This window comes from Osmerus eperlanus, chromosome 3, assembly GCF_963692335.1.
Source record: "Osmerus eperlanus chromosome 3, fOsmEpe2.1, whole genome shotgun sequence".
NCBI lineage: Eukaryota > Metazoa > Chordata > Actinopteri > Osmeriformes > Osmeridae > Osmerus > Osmerus eperlanus.
Window position 1 is genome coordinate 20,062,954 of NC_085020.1, and position 15,154 is coordinate 20,078,107.

At 50.0% G+C, this 15,154-nt stretch overlaps 3 protein-coding genes across 3 annotated transcripts in view; 2 read left to right on the top strand and 1 right to left on the bottom strand.

Annotated features, from left to right (window-relative positions):
* Nucleotides 1-2,789, top strand: part of znf385b (zinc finger protein 385B) — a 12,372-nt gene extending 9,583 nt beyond the window's left edge. Inside the window, 6 exon segments of the mRNA XM_062456280.1 lie at nucleotides 1-48; nucleotides 229-271; nucleotides 274-327; nucleotides 330-356; nucleotides 359-699; nucleotides 811-2,789. The exon segment at nucleotides 1-48 is cut by the window's left edge and continues 57 nt beyond it. Coding sequence (XP_062312264.1) covers nucleotides 1-48; nucleotides 229-271; nucleotides 274-327; nucleotides 330-356; nucleotides 359-438 — 252 coding nt within the window. The 3' untranslated portion in view covers nucleotides 439-699; nucleotides 811-2,789.
* cwc22 (CWC22 spliceosome associated protein homolog) overlaps nucleotides 1-15,154 on the bottom strand; it is a 140,835-nt gene that overhangs the window by 102,758 nt on the left and 22,923 nt on the right. The gene's annotated exons all lie outside the window — the stretch shown is intronic.
* ube2e3 (ubiquitin-conjugating enzyme E2E 3 (UBC4/5 homolog, yeast)) lies at nucleotides 6,612-13,227 on the top strand. The gene is made up of 6 exons (XM_062457757.1): nucleotides 6,612-6,770; nucleotides 7,754-7,958; nucleotides 9,637-9,687; nucleotides 11,513-11,645; nucleotides 11,887-12,034; nucleotides 12,475-13,227. Exons 2-6 carry the CDS (start codon nucleotides 7,759-7,761, stop codon nucleotides 12,570-12,572), a joined length of 630 nt encoding a protein of 209 aa, XP_062313741.1. The 5' UTR covers nucleotides 6,612-6,770; nucleotides 7,754-7,758; the 3' UTR covers nucleotides 12,573-13,227.

Here is a 15,154-nt window from a genome sequence, read left to right on the forward strand (position 1 = left end):
TACAGCCCTTACAACAAGCAGCAGCGTGGCTCCAACACTCTGCTGTACGTACTCGCCAACCCCACCATACACATCTCTGTGTGTGTGTGTGTGTGTGTGTGTGCGTGTGTGTGAGAGTTATATGTGTGCCTTTGGGTATATGATCCTAATGGACTTCTCTCCTTCTCTCTTCTCATTCATCCTCTCTTGTAATCTCCTCTCCTCCTCTTTCATCCTCCTCTCCTCCAGGCTAAGCTGGCCCTCCAGACCGACCTGGTGAAGCCTCTCACTCCACCTTCCTGTCCTCCCCGTTCTGCCCCACTTCTGTCCCCTCCATCGCCCTCCACCCCGACCCAGCCCCTCCATCTTCCAGACGGCCACCTGCCCCACTCCTTCCTCCGAGCCGCCCCGGGGCCCATCAGACCCACCACTGGCTCCATCCTCTTTGCCCCCTACTGATCACCAAGCCTCCTGCTGACAACTCTCGGCCCAGGCCCTGCCCCCTCCTCCCACCCACCCACCCACCCAGCCACCCACCCAGCCACCCAGCCGAGCCCTGCCCTGCCTGGGCTGCCCTGCCTGGGCTGCCCTGCCCAGACCCCTCTGTGAGTGTGGGGAAGACCAGACAAGAGAAAGAGCCTGGAGGAGAGAGACCTGGAGGAGAGAGACCTGGATGAGAGAGACCTGGAGGAGAGAGTTCTGGAGGAGAGAGACCTGGATGTGAGAGACCTGGATGAGAGAGACCTGGAGGAGAGAGACCTGGATGAGAGAGACCTGGATGAGAGAGACCTGGAGGAGAGAGTTCTGGAGGAGAAATAACCTGGAGAAGAGAACCCTGGAGAACCCTGGAGAAGAGAGACCTGGACTACAGAATCCAGGAGGAGAGAGACCTGGAGGAGAGAGTTTTGGAGGAGAAAGAACCTGGAGAAGAGAACCCTGGAGAACCCTGGAGAAGAGAGACCTGGAGGACAGAATCCAGGAGGAGAGAGACCTGGAGGAGAGAGACCTGGAGGAGAGAGCCCTGTCGTCAGCAGAGACAGACCTCTGACTACACATAGCAGAGTTCCAGCCCCAGCTCAGCCATCCCCCCAGTGTACCTCACCAGTACAGTATCACTACTCACAGCCTGGCCTCCACCGTCCTGAGCATTTCCCCCAGACCCCTTCCATGTACTACCGTTGTGCACTAAGTACTGGAAGTGCACTTGTTAGTGCACCAGATGTCAGCAGCTCTCCGTGTCCGCAGTGTCCTGGGGAGCTGAGAGGCCTCTTCCTGGCTGGTCCTGAGGACAGAGGATCAGAATGATGTCACATCCTGCTCGAGTAATAAGCGCCACTGCGCTTCCTGAATGACTTGAATTATCCCAGTCTTCCTTGTTGGGTGAATGGACAACTATAACGTGTCTGTGTGTGTCTGTGTGTGTCTGTGTGTGTTTGTGTGTTTTTGTATGAAACAGTCCAACGTCTCAAACTCCACCATTACCTCTGTTTTTAGTCTAGTCTAGTCATGTCTGGTCTAGTCATGTCTGTTCTGGTCTAGTCATGTCTATTCTGGAAATGTCATGTCTGTTCTGGTCTAGTCATGTCTCTTCTGGTCTAGTCATGTCTCTTCTGGTCTAGTTATGTCTGTTCTGGTCTAGTCATGTCTGTTCTGGACTAGTCCTGTTTCAGTCCTGCCTAATCTTGGTCTATCCCAGTATAGTCCTGTGGGCTGTACACAGTAGACTGTTGGTTAGAACCTTCCCCTCTTCAGACAGTTGTCATCTCAGTCCTCCCCTGCGTATTATAATAAAGAATATCAGTATGTTAGTCACAAACTACAGGAACAACCTATTTTCCGTCAGGGTGTGATTACTAAGACTTTCGAATGACATTATTCCTTGAATCAGGCGCCATTTTCATTGAGAATGACCCCGGCCAGACATTGTGTGTTGCTAGACCAACAGCGTGTTGATGCTGCCGCATTACAGCCCAGCACAGGTCTAGACAGCACCTGAGAGAGGCCTGGATAACGAGTTTCAAGGACAACTTCCTGTTGGGACAACGACCACATCCCGCCTGGCTGCCCAGCAGGACTACAACTCACCACCCTGCAGTCTAGCAGGACTACAACACCCACAGGCATTTCTTCCCTCTCCTATCCCTCATTCGTAATGAAACTGCAGTCTTGGGGTTTATGATGCAATAATGTACAGAAACAGAGTTTTCTATGCTACAGTGTCGGTTACCAGGGCCTTATATGGAATATGTCTTATGCTGTATATATGGCCCTGGCTCTGCCCACAGCCAAATACATGGAAGACACGCAGCAATGACTGTCCGACTTTCTACCAGCAAGTCAAAGAAGCTGTCGGAGTCCCAAGCCAGTGCTCCCATTGGTGCATTTCTTTACATGTTTAGCAACTGTGTGGCATGTCCTCTGTCAGGGGGGACAGAGAGAAGGAGAACTAAAGTTTTAAAAGCAATCCCTCCTACTCCATAAAGTACATAGACGAATACTAAAATGTTCCCCTTCTAACAAAGTGATATATTTGATGATTTTGTTTCCGATTGTTGCATTTCCTTTTTTCTGTGGCCCAGTGATAGCAAACACCGTGCGGCTCTGTGATTGGTTGGGTTTGATGAGACACTAGTGGGTGGGGAGGAGACAAACACTCGTATCCTTCTTCCAAGGACATGTACAGTATTTATTCTGAAATTATTTTTTATGATGCGATTATGCAGATGTGGATCCAGTTTTATTTGTAGATATGCCGTTGTTTATCATCTTTTTGTTTGTCGACACATTTTTATTAAAAATCCTGAGCGTTTGGTCTTGGTCGGATCGTGGACTCTTGCATGGTAGCCTGTGGTGGACGAGGAATCCAGCTGTTTCACAGCTCATCGGGGCCTCCCTGTGGTGGGCGAGGGCTACTGCAGGAACACAGCGGCAAAAGGACAAGAGGAGAGCGGGGTGGAGGAGGAGAGAGAGAGAGAGAAAGAGAGAGAGGGGGGGGGGGCGGAGTTGAGAGGGAGAAAAGGGAGGAGGGGGGAGGAGAAAAAATAAGCAAAATGAGAGGAGAGAGAGTGGCGGAGAAGAAGGACTCAAACAAAACAAAAATCCATCCTTTGAATTCAAAGTTCAGGTATCAAGTTTCTCCGATTAGACACGGTACTCTGCCATGATGTTGAGACTACCCAGGCAGAGCATGTACTGCTGCCTGCTGCCCTCTGCTGGATGAATATATAACACCGATGAATCATTTCACCACCCAAACCTAACAGCTTCGTGGTTCGGGTCTGCCCAACGCTGTTCCTGGAGAGCAGCCATGCTGTAGGTTTCCACACATGCCTGATCTAGCACACCTGATAATGATGGATTCATTGAGTCGAATGAGACGAGTTACCAAATTGGGGTTTGGAGGGAAACTCGATGAGAGGGCCATTCACAAGGAGCAGACGGTGTGTGTTTCATATCGGCTTATGAATATCCTCAACAATCTCACCATTCAGCTGCATTTTCAGTTCCTCTGTCAGACCACACACCCCTACAGCGTCGGAACCTGACACTTCCATCCAACAGGTAAGAGTGTTAGCTATTACGCCACAGGAGCTAAAAGTAGCCTCGCCGATCACGGTTTCTGTCATGAAGTTTGAACTCAGGCTTACCTGAGTCTACCTATCAGAGTCAGGCAACAGCAGGTGCTGGCATGGTAACCGTAGTTAACCAGGCCTCCAACTGGATCGGGGTATCAGACAAGAGACTGTGGATAAAGGTCATAAGGTCAAGATGCAGCAAGCTAGCCCACAGACTGGTACAGGCATTAGAGGAACAGGGAGGCAGACTGACCCAGACATGAGGAAACCTGAAATGAAGAAGTGAAACCGTATATGTGAAGAAAGGGTGTATGTTATGTTTACGTGGTGCGACCGAAAACAAGATTTCAAGGGCGAGAGATCGAGAGATGAGGAGCAGAGAAGGAGTGAAAGAAGATGAGCAAGGGGTAATTGAAGAGGTCGGTGTTGATGCTCTCTGTCTGTCTGTCTCTCTGTCTGTCTGTCCACCTGTCTATCTTCTGCCTGTCCACCTGTCTATCTGTCTGCCTGTCTGTCCACCTGTCTCTCTGTCTGTCTGTCCACCTGTCTATCTTCTGCCTGTCCACCTGTCTGTCTGTCTGTCCACCTGTCTATCTGTCTGCCTGTCTGTCCACCTGTCTCTCTGTCTGTCTGTCCACCTGTCTATCTTCTGCCTGTCTGTCCACCTGTCTATCTGTCTGTCTGTCTGTCTGTCCACCTGTCTATCTTCTGCCTGTCCACCTGTCTGTCTGTCTGTCTGTCTGTCTGTCTGTCCACCTGTCTATCTTCTGCCTGTCTATCTTCGAAACTGCTGTGTCTACTTTTGGTGGTTTCCACCCAGCACCACAGTAAGATGTATACTTGTCTGGAGCTGGAAATGCTATCAAGTCCTCTATACTCTGGAGGGTCTCCCATCCTTCAACAGCTCCAGGGCAACAGCCTTCTTCCAGTGTCCTCCGAGTGTGATTAGGCAGTAGAGACTGGTTAATAGAAACATATGGGCCAGCCTGGATGTGTATCTGATACATGATGACACAATATCAATAAGATGGGCAAGGTGAGATTTGAGGTGGGCCATGCATCCTTCCAGAGCCAGCCCGGTAGAAATCAGATGAGAGACAGGGAGAGATAGTGAGCGGAGAGAGAGAGAGAGAGAGAGAGGGGGGGGGGGGATAGAGACAGAGGGAGGAGAGAGAGAGGGAGAGAGAGAGGGGATAGAGACACAGAGAGAGGGGATAGAGACACACAGAGAGAGACAGAGAGAGAGAGACAGAGGGAAGAGAGAGAGAGAGGGAAAGAGAGGATAGCTTCGGCCCTCCTCCTAGTCTGCCATCCAGTCACAGCAGGAGGAATGAATCTCTATTGCTCCTCTCTCTCTCTCTCTTTCTCTCTCTCTCTCTCTCTCTCTCTCTCTCTCTCTCTCTCTCTCTCTCCCTATCTCCTTCAGTGTCTCTCCCCCCCCTCTCTCTCTCTCTCTCTCTCTCTGTCTCTCCCTCACTGTCTCTCTCCCCCGTCTCTCTCCCTCTCTCTCTCTCCCTCCCAGCTTCTTTCAGCTGCAATAATTACTGAGCTTTATTTATGAGGCAAATTTCACTTTCTCCAGCAGGAAGCCTCCACCGTGGTAATAACACAGGGTTCAGACAATGGAGCCCACTGAGCGAGAGAGCGGAGAGGGGGTGGGGGGATGGGGGGATGGGGGGGGGCTGAGAGAGAGGAGAGTGGGAGAGGAAAAGACAGCCACAGGGAAAGAGAGAAGGAAGGAAGGAAGCAACGGAAGAGGAGGGAAGAGACGGGCCGAGAGAGAGCGGGAGCGAATCTCTCTCTCGAGTGTATATGGTGCGGCTGCTGACCAGGGCTGTGGAAGAAACACTACTGTTGAATAAACTAACAATGGTCAAGAGCTGCCAGGAGCTAGGAGAACACACGCACACACGCACGCGCACACACAAACCCACAGATCCTAGAGGGACTTTAAACTCATCCAGAAATAGCCCACCTACCAGAGAGATAGAAGGAGAAAGAAAGAAAGAGAGAGAGAGAGAGAGAGAGAGAGAGAGAAAGAAATGAGAGAGAGAAAGAAAGAAATGAGAGAGAGAAAGAAAGAAATGAGAGAGAGAGAGGAGAGAGAGAGAGAGAGAGAGAGAGAGAGAGAGAGAGAGAGAGAGAGAGAGAGAGAGAGAGAGAGAGAGAGAGAGAGGAACATCAGATCACAGTGTTCTGTGGGTTGCTGTGTTTGGCTGTTGTACCAATGACTCAGTCTAGCAGAGGGACTGTGTCTACATGCCTGGAAGCCCTGGTGCTGCTACAACCTTATTGCATGTGAGAGAGTGAGAGAGTGTGTGTCCTGGGGGTGGAGAGGGGCAGAAACTTGTATGCATATGAATGTACAATAGAGTTCTGTGCGTGTGTCTGTAACAAGCAGCAGCCAGCTGTATCATGAAACACGTATGTTAATATGTACTCTATCTGGTTCTTAGGACCTTGTGAATCCTTTTAGGCCATTTTGAAATGTACTTTAACTTTGTATGTAAATGAAATGTATTTACCCACGCCATCTGGACAATTGTACGTGACAGTATGGTAGATAAGTTGACTGTTACACAGGCTTGCACTCACCTTGGAGGAGCCTAAGTGCAACCTAACTCGGTAAACCCCCCTTGACAACAGAGTGGCAATAGAGCGGTAAACATTTTGTTGCGGTGTATTCTTGACGGCAGTGTGTCTTAACGGCAACGTGTGTTACAGTAGAACGAGCGATAACAACTTACAAATGAATAGGTGCTTAATTGGAGCGGGGCAACGGATTACACTGCCTGTTCGTTCTTCCTCCTGTCATCAAGTAAAACATACCCAGATTCATCAAATGACAGTCGACTCGAGTATTACTGTCCTCCAGATATCTGAACTTCAGATAGGCCAGGATACCACTGCAGTGTTCAGTGCTCTCTATCTGACAACTACGTCTTATGTCTCACAGTATAAGTGTTTCGGAATAATTCAACAATGACAGAAGTGTAAAGTGAGAGCGTTTGTGAAGTGAGAATCTTTTTGACTCAAAGCCACAAGTCCTCACCACTTAGCGCCCCCTTTCCGCCATTGACCAAAACTACAGTCCTCGCTCTCCTTCCTACCCTCCAATGTTCGCAGCTTGGCCGGAGACCGTCGTCTTCCCGGCCCCGTTTTCACCGGATTTATCTCCCTCCTACCAGCCCGGACCGAGACGAGAACACGACTAAGGTAAGGTCGAACCTCTTAGGACCGGCGAGAGTGGGGGCTGAGGGGCTAAACGTCGTCCTTTCTCGGTGTTTTCGGCGCTGTCGTCTAGAGGGAGCTCCCTGGACAGACTTCACGCATCAGTTGGTACACCATGCTGATACTGGAGAGTCTCCGACCATAACAAACCTCTTCTCGCTAAGGCTTTGGAGACCGTCTCCGCACTGTTTTACAGAGAAATAGAATGCGTCAAATGACTTTTAGTCACCCGATCGTATTCGTCGCCAGGGACGACGCTCTCCCCCCGCAAGGGAGGGAAACATGGAATGTTTTATGTAGCTCGGCCAGTCAGCCCCCCTCGCTGCGAATAGGTGCAATAATGCTCTCCTTGCAGATCTCGATTCGCATTCTCCCACCAATATTTGCGCGCTGGTGGTTATGAATCCAAGCGCTCTGTGTCATATTCGCATTAGTGCGTGGCTTCTCACGTCTACCCAGTCTGGGGAAAGCTCACCTTTAGCGGGTATTAGACACTCAAATTGAGACTGTGGAAACTGTCATCTCTCTCACTGTCACAGGCAGACCGCTGCCTACATTATTATTGACACGGATACAAACTCTCTACAATGTAGATTATCAATGTTTACATGCTGCCACAGCTTTGAAGAATCGAGACAAAATTGGTCCGGTTTCATGAAGGGAAACTCAATGTAATAGCCCAGATAGGCGTAGATTAAATACATGCTGTCACTCTTGTATTTGAATAAAATTAGATTTGTCCTAACCTAATCACTCCAGAACACACCATAAGCTTTGGTGGTTCTTTAATAGCATTTTCAAGCTTCTCACTGTCAGGCATGTTTTGACGAAAATGTGTCAATTATAGGCCTAGTTATTAAATATCGGCTGATGTCTCCTACACGCGGGGTCGCTGATTGATCATTGTTTATCACGTGCAACCAAAGTTTTGACGAGTCTCTGACGAGAACTATTTGTGCAACAGAAAGGGAGAATGTCGAGTGACAGGCAGCGGTCAGACGACGAGAGTCCGAGCACCAGCAGTGGCAGCTCGGATGCAGACCAGAGAGACCCCCCGGTGCCGGAGCCAGAAGACACCGAGGAGCGGAAACCACCCGCTCCTCCTCAGCAACAGAAGAAGAGCACCAAATTGTCGAGCAAGACCACTGCCAAGCTGTCTACCAGCGCCAAGAGGTAGAGACCCCCGCTGGCTTTCCCTCTTTCTCTCCCTCGCTTTCTCTCCCTCCCCCTCTCTCTGGTTAAAGTCTCAGGGAAGATTATAGACATTATCGACCATATGATAAGACTGAATCTATATATGTTCCTCTGTATAGCCTAGATGCAGAGTTCAGGTCAGGTAGTTGTGGTGGAAGGAAGCTTTCTATAGACCCTCCACTGAGAGTCTGGGCTGGAAGACTGCTGAACACGTAGGCTGTTGGGCTGGACTGGTAGGCTGCTGGACTGGATTGGTAGGCTACTGGACTGGTAGGCTGCTGGACTGGATTGGTAGGCTACTGGACTGGTAGGCTGCTGGACTGGACTGGTAGGCTGTTGGACTGGATTGGTAGGCTACTGGACTGGTAGGCTGCTGGACTGGACTGGTAGGCTGTTGGGCTGGACTGGTAAAGTACTGGGCCGGATTGGTAGGCTACTGGACTGGTAGGCTGTTGGGCTGGACTGGCAGACTGTTGGATTGGTAGGCTTTTAGACTGGTAGGCTGTTGGGCTGGGCTGGTAGGCTACTGGGCCGGATTGGTAGGCTACTGGACTGGTAGGCTGCTGGACTGGATTGGTAGGCTACTGGACTGGTAGGCTGTTGGGCTGGGCTGGTAGGCCATTGGACTGGTAGGCTGTTGGACTGGAAGCCTGCTGGACTGGCAGGCTGCCGGACTGGCAGGCTGCCGGACTGGCAGGCTGCTGAACTGGTAGGCTGGTCTGGTAGGCTGTTGGGCTGGTAGGCTGCTGGTTGTCATGGAGTTTGAGGTGCGGCTGTCAGATGGGCTTTCCCTCAGATGTCACCTATCTTCCTGTTCTAAACACACCACATATGAATAAGCTCTGCCTCAAACGCCTGATCCCACACATCCATAGCGCCTGCTAAGTGTCTCTGATTGGGTTCATTCATGGCTATCAGCTACAGTTCAGTTCATTTACAATCAGCTAGCTTGAATCCTGCTGATCCAAATAAGGAGCCCGGCGCTCCCAGAGAGCCGCTCCCCCCCTCAGAGAGGTCCATGTCTGGTCGTGTCCCCAGGCTTGTGGAGACGCTGTCCCCAGCGTAGAGGCTCCAGGGGACTGTGATGATGACAGTAGGACTCAAGTTACTCCACTGACATGTATTCATTTCGTCCTCTGCTTTCCAAACTCTCCTTGGCTGATGTCTCTGTTAGTTACTCTGTCAGAGCTCTGCTGTGCAACCCTTTCCCCTTCCTCCTCCTTCTCCCCCCTCCCTCCCTCTCCCCCCTCCCTCCCTGCCTTATTTGCATATAAGCTTTAAAAGAGAATTTGGTATGTTAGAAGTTCATGTAGCGGAGTCTGGGGAGGATAGTGGGGGGCTTCCAGGGGGTATGTTTCCTCCTGGCTGGAGAGGGAGCAGCAGGGGGAGGAGGGAGGCTGGGAGCGGGGCTCTGAAGTTGGGCTGCCGGGTGAGTCTCTTCAGCCTGAGAACAAAGACGAAGCGGCCATGTTGCTGCTCCAGCCCTGCCTGCAGTTACACTGGACACCACTAGAGGGGGCGGTTGGGCATGACGCTCCACAGTGTTACAGGCGAATTCTTTGTATTTGGCCAACTCTCTCTCTCTCTCTCTCTCTCTCTCTCTCTCTCTCTCTCTCTCTCTCTCTCTCTCTCTCTCTCTCTCTCTCTCTCTCCTCAGGATCCAGAAGGAGCTTGCTGAGATTACCTTGGATCCTCCTCCCAATTGCAGGTGTGTGCTGCTACAGCAGTCCTGTCCATCCCTCCATCATCACCTCCTCTCCATCCCTCCATCATCACCTCCTCTCCATCCCCTCCTCATGTCCATCCCTCCATCCTCTTCTCCTGTCCATCCCTCCATCCTCTCCTCCTTCTATCGACTCTCACTGTTCCGGTAATGTACAGAGACAGTCCTTCTCAATGCAGTTTAATTCAACAGATAATGATGTAAAACACCTACACAGTGCTGGGCAAGCTACGTGTGTGATGAGCTAAGCTGAAGCTACCGCCCAAAGAAATGCAGCAAGCTAAGCTCCAGCAGCACGAGAAAAGTCGTTTACTACATCAAAGCACTTTCTTTCTGTTGTTTTCTTGTTTCTTTTTTTTTACATTGAACCAAGATCATTCCAATTCAATGTTATTTCAATGATCAATACAACTGTCAGTCAAGCAGATGTTGTGGTGACAGTTGTTCAGTATAGTTGTTTATTGAACAACAAGCTGTGCTGTCTGCCCTCAATGCTCCTAAACCAATTTTGCTTCAAAAACAAACCCCACCTGTTCTAACAGCATCAAGCTCTAGATGGGCGTGTACTACTGTGCAGCCCCGGTACGAAAAGTAGAGTCCAGGTATGGCGATGATCCTTAACAGTGTTATGTCAGACTGCAGCTTGAGTTTCAGAAATGCTCGGGAAATTGTAGCTTGCATGGATGCTACCTCACTACTAAAAGGGCTGTGCTTCTGGAAAACGATTTTATTCAGGAAACAACGAGTCCACCAACCAACTACTGAGAAAGCTGGCCAACGTTAGCTTCACTTTTCAATAGCTTCACAATTAGGCCTAAACAGTCAAAAGGAACGTTTGCGCGGATACAAGCAACGCAATCGGGACCAACGAGAACATTTTGACACCGACATTGACTATGTAGTGCAAGAATTCATGTTTTTTTAGGGGTGGAAAAATAATAAATACAAAAATAAAATAGTATGAGAGAGAATATAGGTTGAACCTTGCCATTCGGCAAGCACACCCAACTAGTAGAGCCGCTTCTTGCATCAACGCAACTGCGCAACACTCCACATATGCAATACAAGTTCAATGGAAACATTCAGTTATGCAGATTTGTGCTCGGTGATGTGAGATGAAGGAGTTGTACCAGACAGAGGTGGGTGACTTTCATGATACTCTCTGGAGAGACTTTCTCAACAAACAGCTCAAACAGGGAGGTCTGATGGCTAAACAATTAGGGAATCGGGCTCGTAATCAGAAGGTTGCCGGTTCGATTCCCGGCCGTGCAAAATGATGTTGTTTCCTTGGGCAAGGCACTGCACCCTGCTTGCCTTGGGGAGAATGTCCCTGTACTTACTATAAGTCGCTCTGGATAAGAGCGTCTGCTAAAATGAGTAAATGTGAATGTAAATGCAAACACTAGCAACACAAAAAAAAAAAAATCCTCCATATTACAAAAGTCAAAGTGTTGAACTCAATATAATAAACAATTATTTTTAGCACTCAATACAGCAATGAAGGTTTGTTAAGGCATATCTTCTAGTCTAGGTTTTTTTTTCAGGATTTGTCTCTACTAGTTGATTTTACAGTGTCCCAACATTCAAAAAATCTTCAACTATTTTCAGATTTCAATTTATGACACATCATTGTATAGCAATCTGCACTTTCATGATCTGTAAAATAAACAACAGAAAAACAACCTTACACTACTTGAGGACCAAAATACCATCTCCTGTCACATTTACAAACCTTCACTCTAGACCTGGAGAGCATGTATAACCCACTTACTTACCTGCTTATGGTGTCGTGGTGTGTGTGTGTCCTCAGTGCTGGTCCGAAGGGAGACAACATCTATGAGTGGCGCTCCACCATCCTGGGCCCCCCCGGGTCGGTCTACGAGGGGGGGGTCTTCTTTCTGGACATCACCTTCTCCTCAGACTACCCCTTCAAACCCCCCAAGGTAACACAAACACACACACAACCTCTCTCTCACAAATACACCCACATATCCACACACTCTCTCTTAATTGATCTCTTCATCTCTTTATCTCTCTCTCTCACAAACACACACACACACACACACACACGCATGCACACTATTGCTTGTGAAGAACAGAGTCTTGCATCACTGAACATCGTCAACAAGTATATCTGATATGAGTTTCTGTGTGTGTGTGCGCGCGTCTGTGTGTGTGTGTCAGGTGACTTTTCGTACCAGGATCTACCACTGTAACATCAACAGCCAGGGAGTCATCTGTCTGGACATCCTGAAGGACAACTGGAGCCCGGCCCTCACCATCTCCAAGGTGCTGCTGTCCATCTGCTCCCTGCTCACAGACTGCAACCCAGGTACGCTGGAGCCAACATGGCCGCTACACCCAGGCAGGCTAGAGCCAAGATGGCTGCCTCACCCATTCAGGCTAGATCAATGATGGCTGCCATGTACAGGCACACGAGAGCCAAGATGGCAACTCGCAGACAAACTTGGAGATAGCCAAGCTAACCACTGAGGTTAAGGAGTGAGGTGGCTGAGCGGTTAGGGAATCGGGCTAGTAATCAGAAGGTTGCTGGTTCGATTCCCCGGCCGTGCATATGATGGTGTGTCCTTGGGCAAGGCACTTCACCCTACTTGCCTCGGGGGAATGTCCCTGTAATTACTGTAAGTCTCTCTGGATAAGAGCGTCTGCTAAATGATTAAATGTAAATGTAATTGTTTCCCCTCTGTTCCTCCCTCTCTCTCTCTCTCTCTCTCTCTCTCTCTCTCTCTCTGTCTGTGTCTCTCTCCCCAGCGGACCCTCTGGTGGGCAGCATAGCCACTCAGTACCTGACTAACAGAGCGGAGCATGACAGGATAGCACGACAGTGGACCAAGAGATATGCTACTTAGTGGCACCAGCCTGGACCCTGGACCCTGACCCCCCTCGGACCCACCCCCCCTTGATCCTCACCACCCCCACCCTGACCCCCGACCCTTGACCTTGTCCTGCGGCAAGGTGCGGCTCCGGGATAGGAGGGATAGGAGCTTCTCCAGCCTTTACAATACAGACTTCTTCTTCTGTGTAAATGTCCTTATGGCTCTGGCCTGTGTTCACTCTGAGAACTGGGGACAGCGTCCCCTGCTGGTAAGCCCTGGCTTAGCAGAGGTTTGTAGATGTAGATTTAGTTCTGTTTCAATGCCTACTTGCAAGTCTTGCTTCTTTGGGATATATTCAACAAAAAAAAATTGTGATGTATTAAGGAAACTATTCCTTAAGTCAACCAAATATTATGGTCCATTTTAGTCAAATTCCTGACCTGTGTGAAGCTCTCAAGCTGAACCTGGGGAGACGTAGATGAGTAGCGATGATGATGGGGATGAAGATGATGTCAGTCCTATGAAGCCCGACCCCTCCTCACCAGTCGTGTGTTACAATGCTGTCGTGACTCGTAATTCCTCTGTCAGTCTGTAATGGAGAAACTTCCAGAAGGTTTTTTTTTTGTAGCTCAGCAGCGATGAGTCTCCGGTGTATCACCCAAACACAATAAACACTACTGGAATACAAGAGTCTGCTGCTTAGCCGGAAGCATGTTGTATCACTACGTACTTTACTGTACTTAGCATTCACTACTAAGTGAATGTCTGCTTAGTGGATATTGTGCTGTGTACTTCTAAGTATCCAAACATGCAGCCGTTGTAAAAGGGTTCTTAGAAGACATGTATTTAGCATGTGATACATAACCCAGTATACACTACCCGATGGAAGCAAATGTAGGTACATTTGTTCATGACTTATTCGATCAGGGCAGGGTGATACCAGATCTGAGCGCTACACTTCTCATGGCCACCAGAGGGCGCTCACAGTCCTAAAGTTTAAAAACAAGTTTAGGCCTTTCTGTGTGTTGGAGTCTCACCAGGAGGAACTGTTAGCTCCTGGGTACCTGGCGTTTTACAAGGCGTTTTTAAAAACAAGGACTGTCCCTCGACAGACACCGTAGGAACGCCCTGGCAGGGTTGAAGTCAGTGACTGATCATCAGGGAGACCTCTGAGATGGTCGTCTGAGACATTCTGGAGTGCAGCCTCCTAAAACACAGCAGTCTGGAAGGTGTTTATATGTGTGTGTGTGGAAGGTGTTTATATTTGTGTGTGTGTGTGTGTGTGTGTGTGTGTGTGTGTGTGTGCGTGCCTGGTGTACATGAGAAGCCCTCCCTCACGAGAGAGACAGGGACTAGGTTGTTCCTCTCCCGCAGAGGAACCTCCTTCACTAGAACGCAACTGAACAACCAAATTCTCTCGGATGAATCGAATCTCCATTCTCATCAGGCAGTTTCCTCTTCCTCCGTCTCGCCAGACACGGTGGTAGTAAGGAGACCTGACCAGCAGATGGCGCTGCCACCCCACCATCTCTGGCTCCACGCCCATGATTGCTGCTGGCCCGGGCTGTCCCTAGACCCTTCTGACTGGGGCACGTGCCTCAGTATAAATCTACTGTGTACATATTTTATTTTACAATTAACTTTATTGGTCAGTGCATTCATTTAGATGGATAATGCCGGAAAAATAAATGCAGTGTCCCAATCAACGCTTGTAAAATCAACGCACAAACTGATGCGCGCCCGCAGGATTCCATGTCCGCGCGCTCTTCGGTGCTTGCTGTGAATCGAGGTAGGCTCGGAAAACATTACTAAAGATAGTTTAGAGGAGATGAGAGGAGGAGAGGAGAGGTGAGTAGGGAAGAAGAGAGGTGAGTAGGGAAGAGGAGAGGAGAGGCGAGGGGATGGGAGGGGGGAGATGAGGGGAGGGGAGGAGGGGTGAGGTGAGGCGAGGGGAGGCGAGAGGAGGGGTGAGGCGAGGGGATGGGGGAGGTGAGGTGAGGCAAGGGGATGCGAGGGGGGAGGTGAGGCAAGGGGAGGGGGGAGGTGAGGCGAGGGGAGGCGAGGGGAAGGGTGAGGCGAGGCGAAGGGAGGGGGGAGGTGAGGCAAGGGGAGGCAAGGCGAGGGGAGGGGGGGAGGTGAGGCGAGGGGAGGGGGAAAGTGAGGTGAGGGGAGGGGAGGTGAGGCGAGGGGAGGTGAGGTGAGGCCAGGGGAGGTGAGGTGAGGCGAGGGGAGGTGAGGTGAGGCCAGGGGAGGGGTGAGGAAAGAAGAGGTGAGAAATAGGAGGAGACCGTGGGAGGAAGGGAAACAGGGCTTAAAGAACTCTGACAGAGAGGAAGGAGTGTGTTCCTGCATGTTCACACGACTATTTGGATGTGTGTGTGTGTGTGAGGGTGAGTAAACGCGACGAGCTGAGCTGTACCCATGGTAGACAGGGGCGTGAGAAAGACAACACGCTCTCTCTGTAAACACCCCCAGGAGGGCCGGGATACTGCCACCCCTGCTGCAGCGTGTGTGTTTTGAATTAGAGACGCTGACATTCCAACAATGGCTCCTTGTGAAGGTTCTGTATTGGGTTCTGTCAGGAGTACCGTGTGGACTAAAACCGGCTCTGGACC

Coding starts and splice junctions, on each gene's coding strand:
- ube2e3 (XM_062457757.1), top strand. CDS start 7,759: ATGTCGAGTGACAGGCAGCGGTCAGACGACGAGAGTCCGAGCACCAGC. Junction 7,959..9,636: donor CTGTCTACCAGCGCCAAGAG/GTAGAGACCCCC, acceptor CTCTCTCCTCAG/GATCCAGAAGGAGCTTGCTG. Junction 9,688..11,512: donor GATCCTCCTCCCAATTGCAG/GTGTGTGCTGCT, acceptor GTGTGTCCTCAG/TGCTGGTCCGAAGGGAGACA.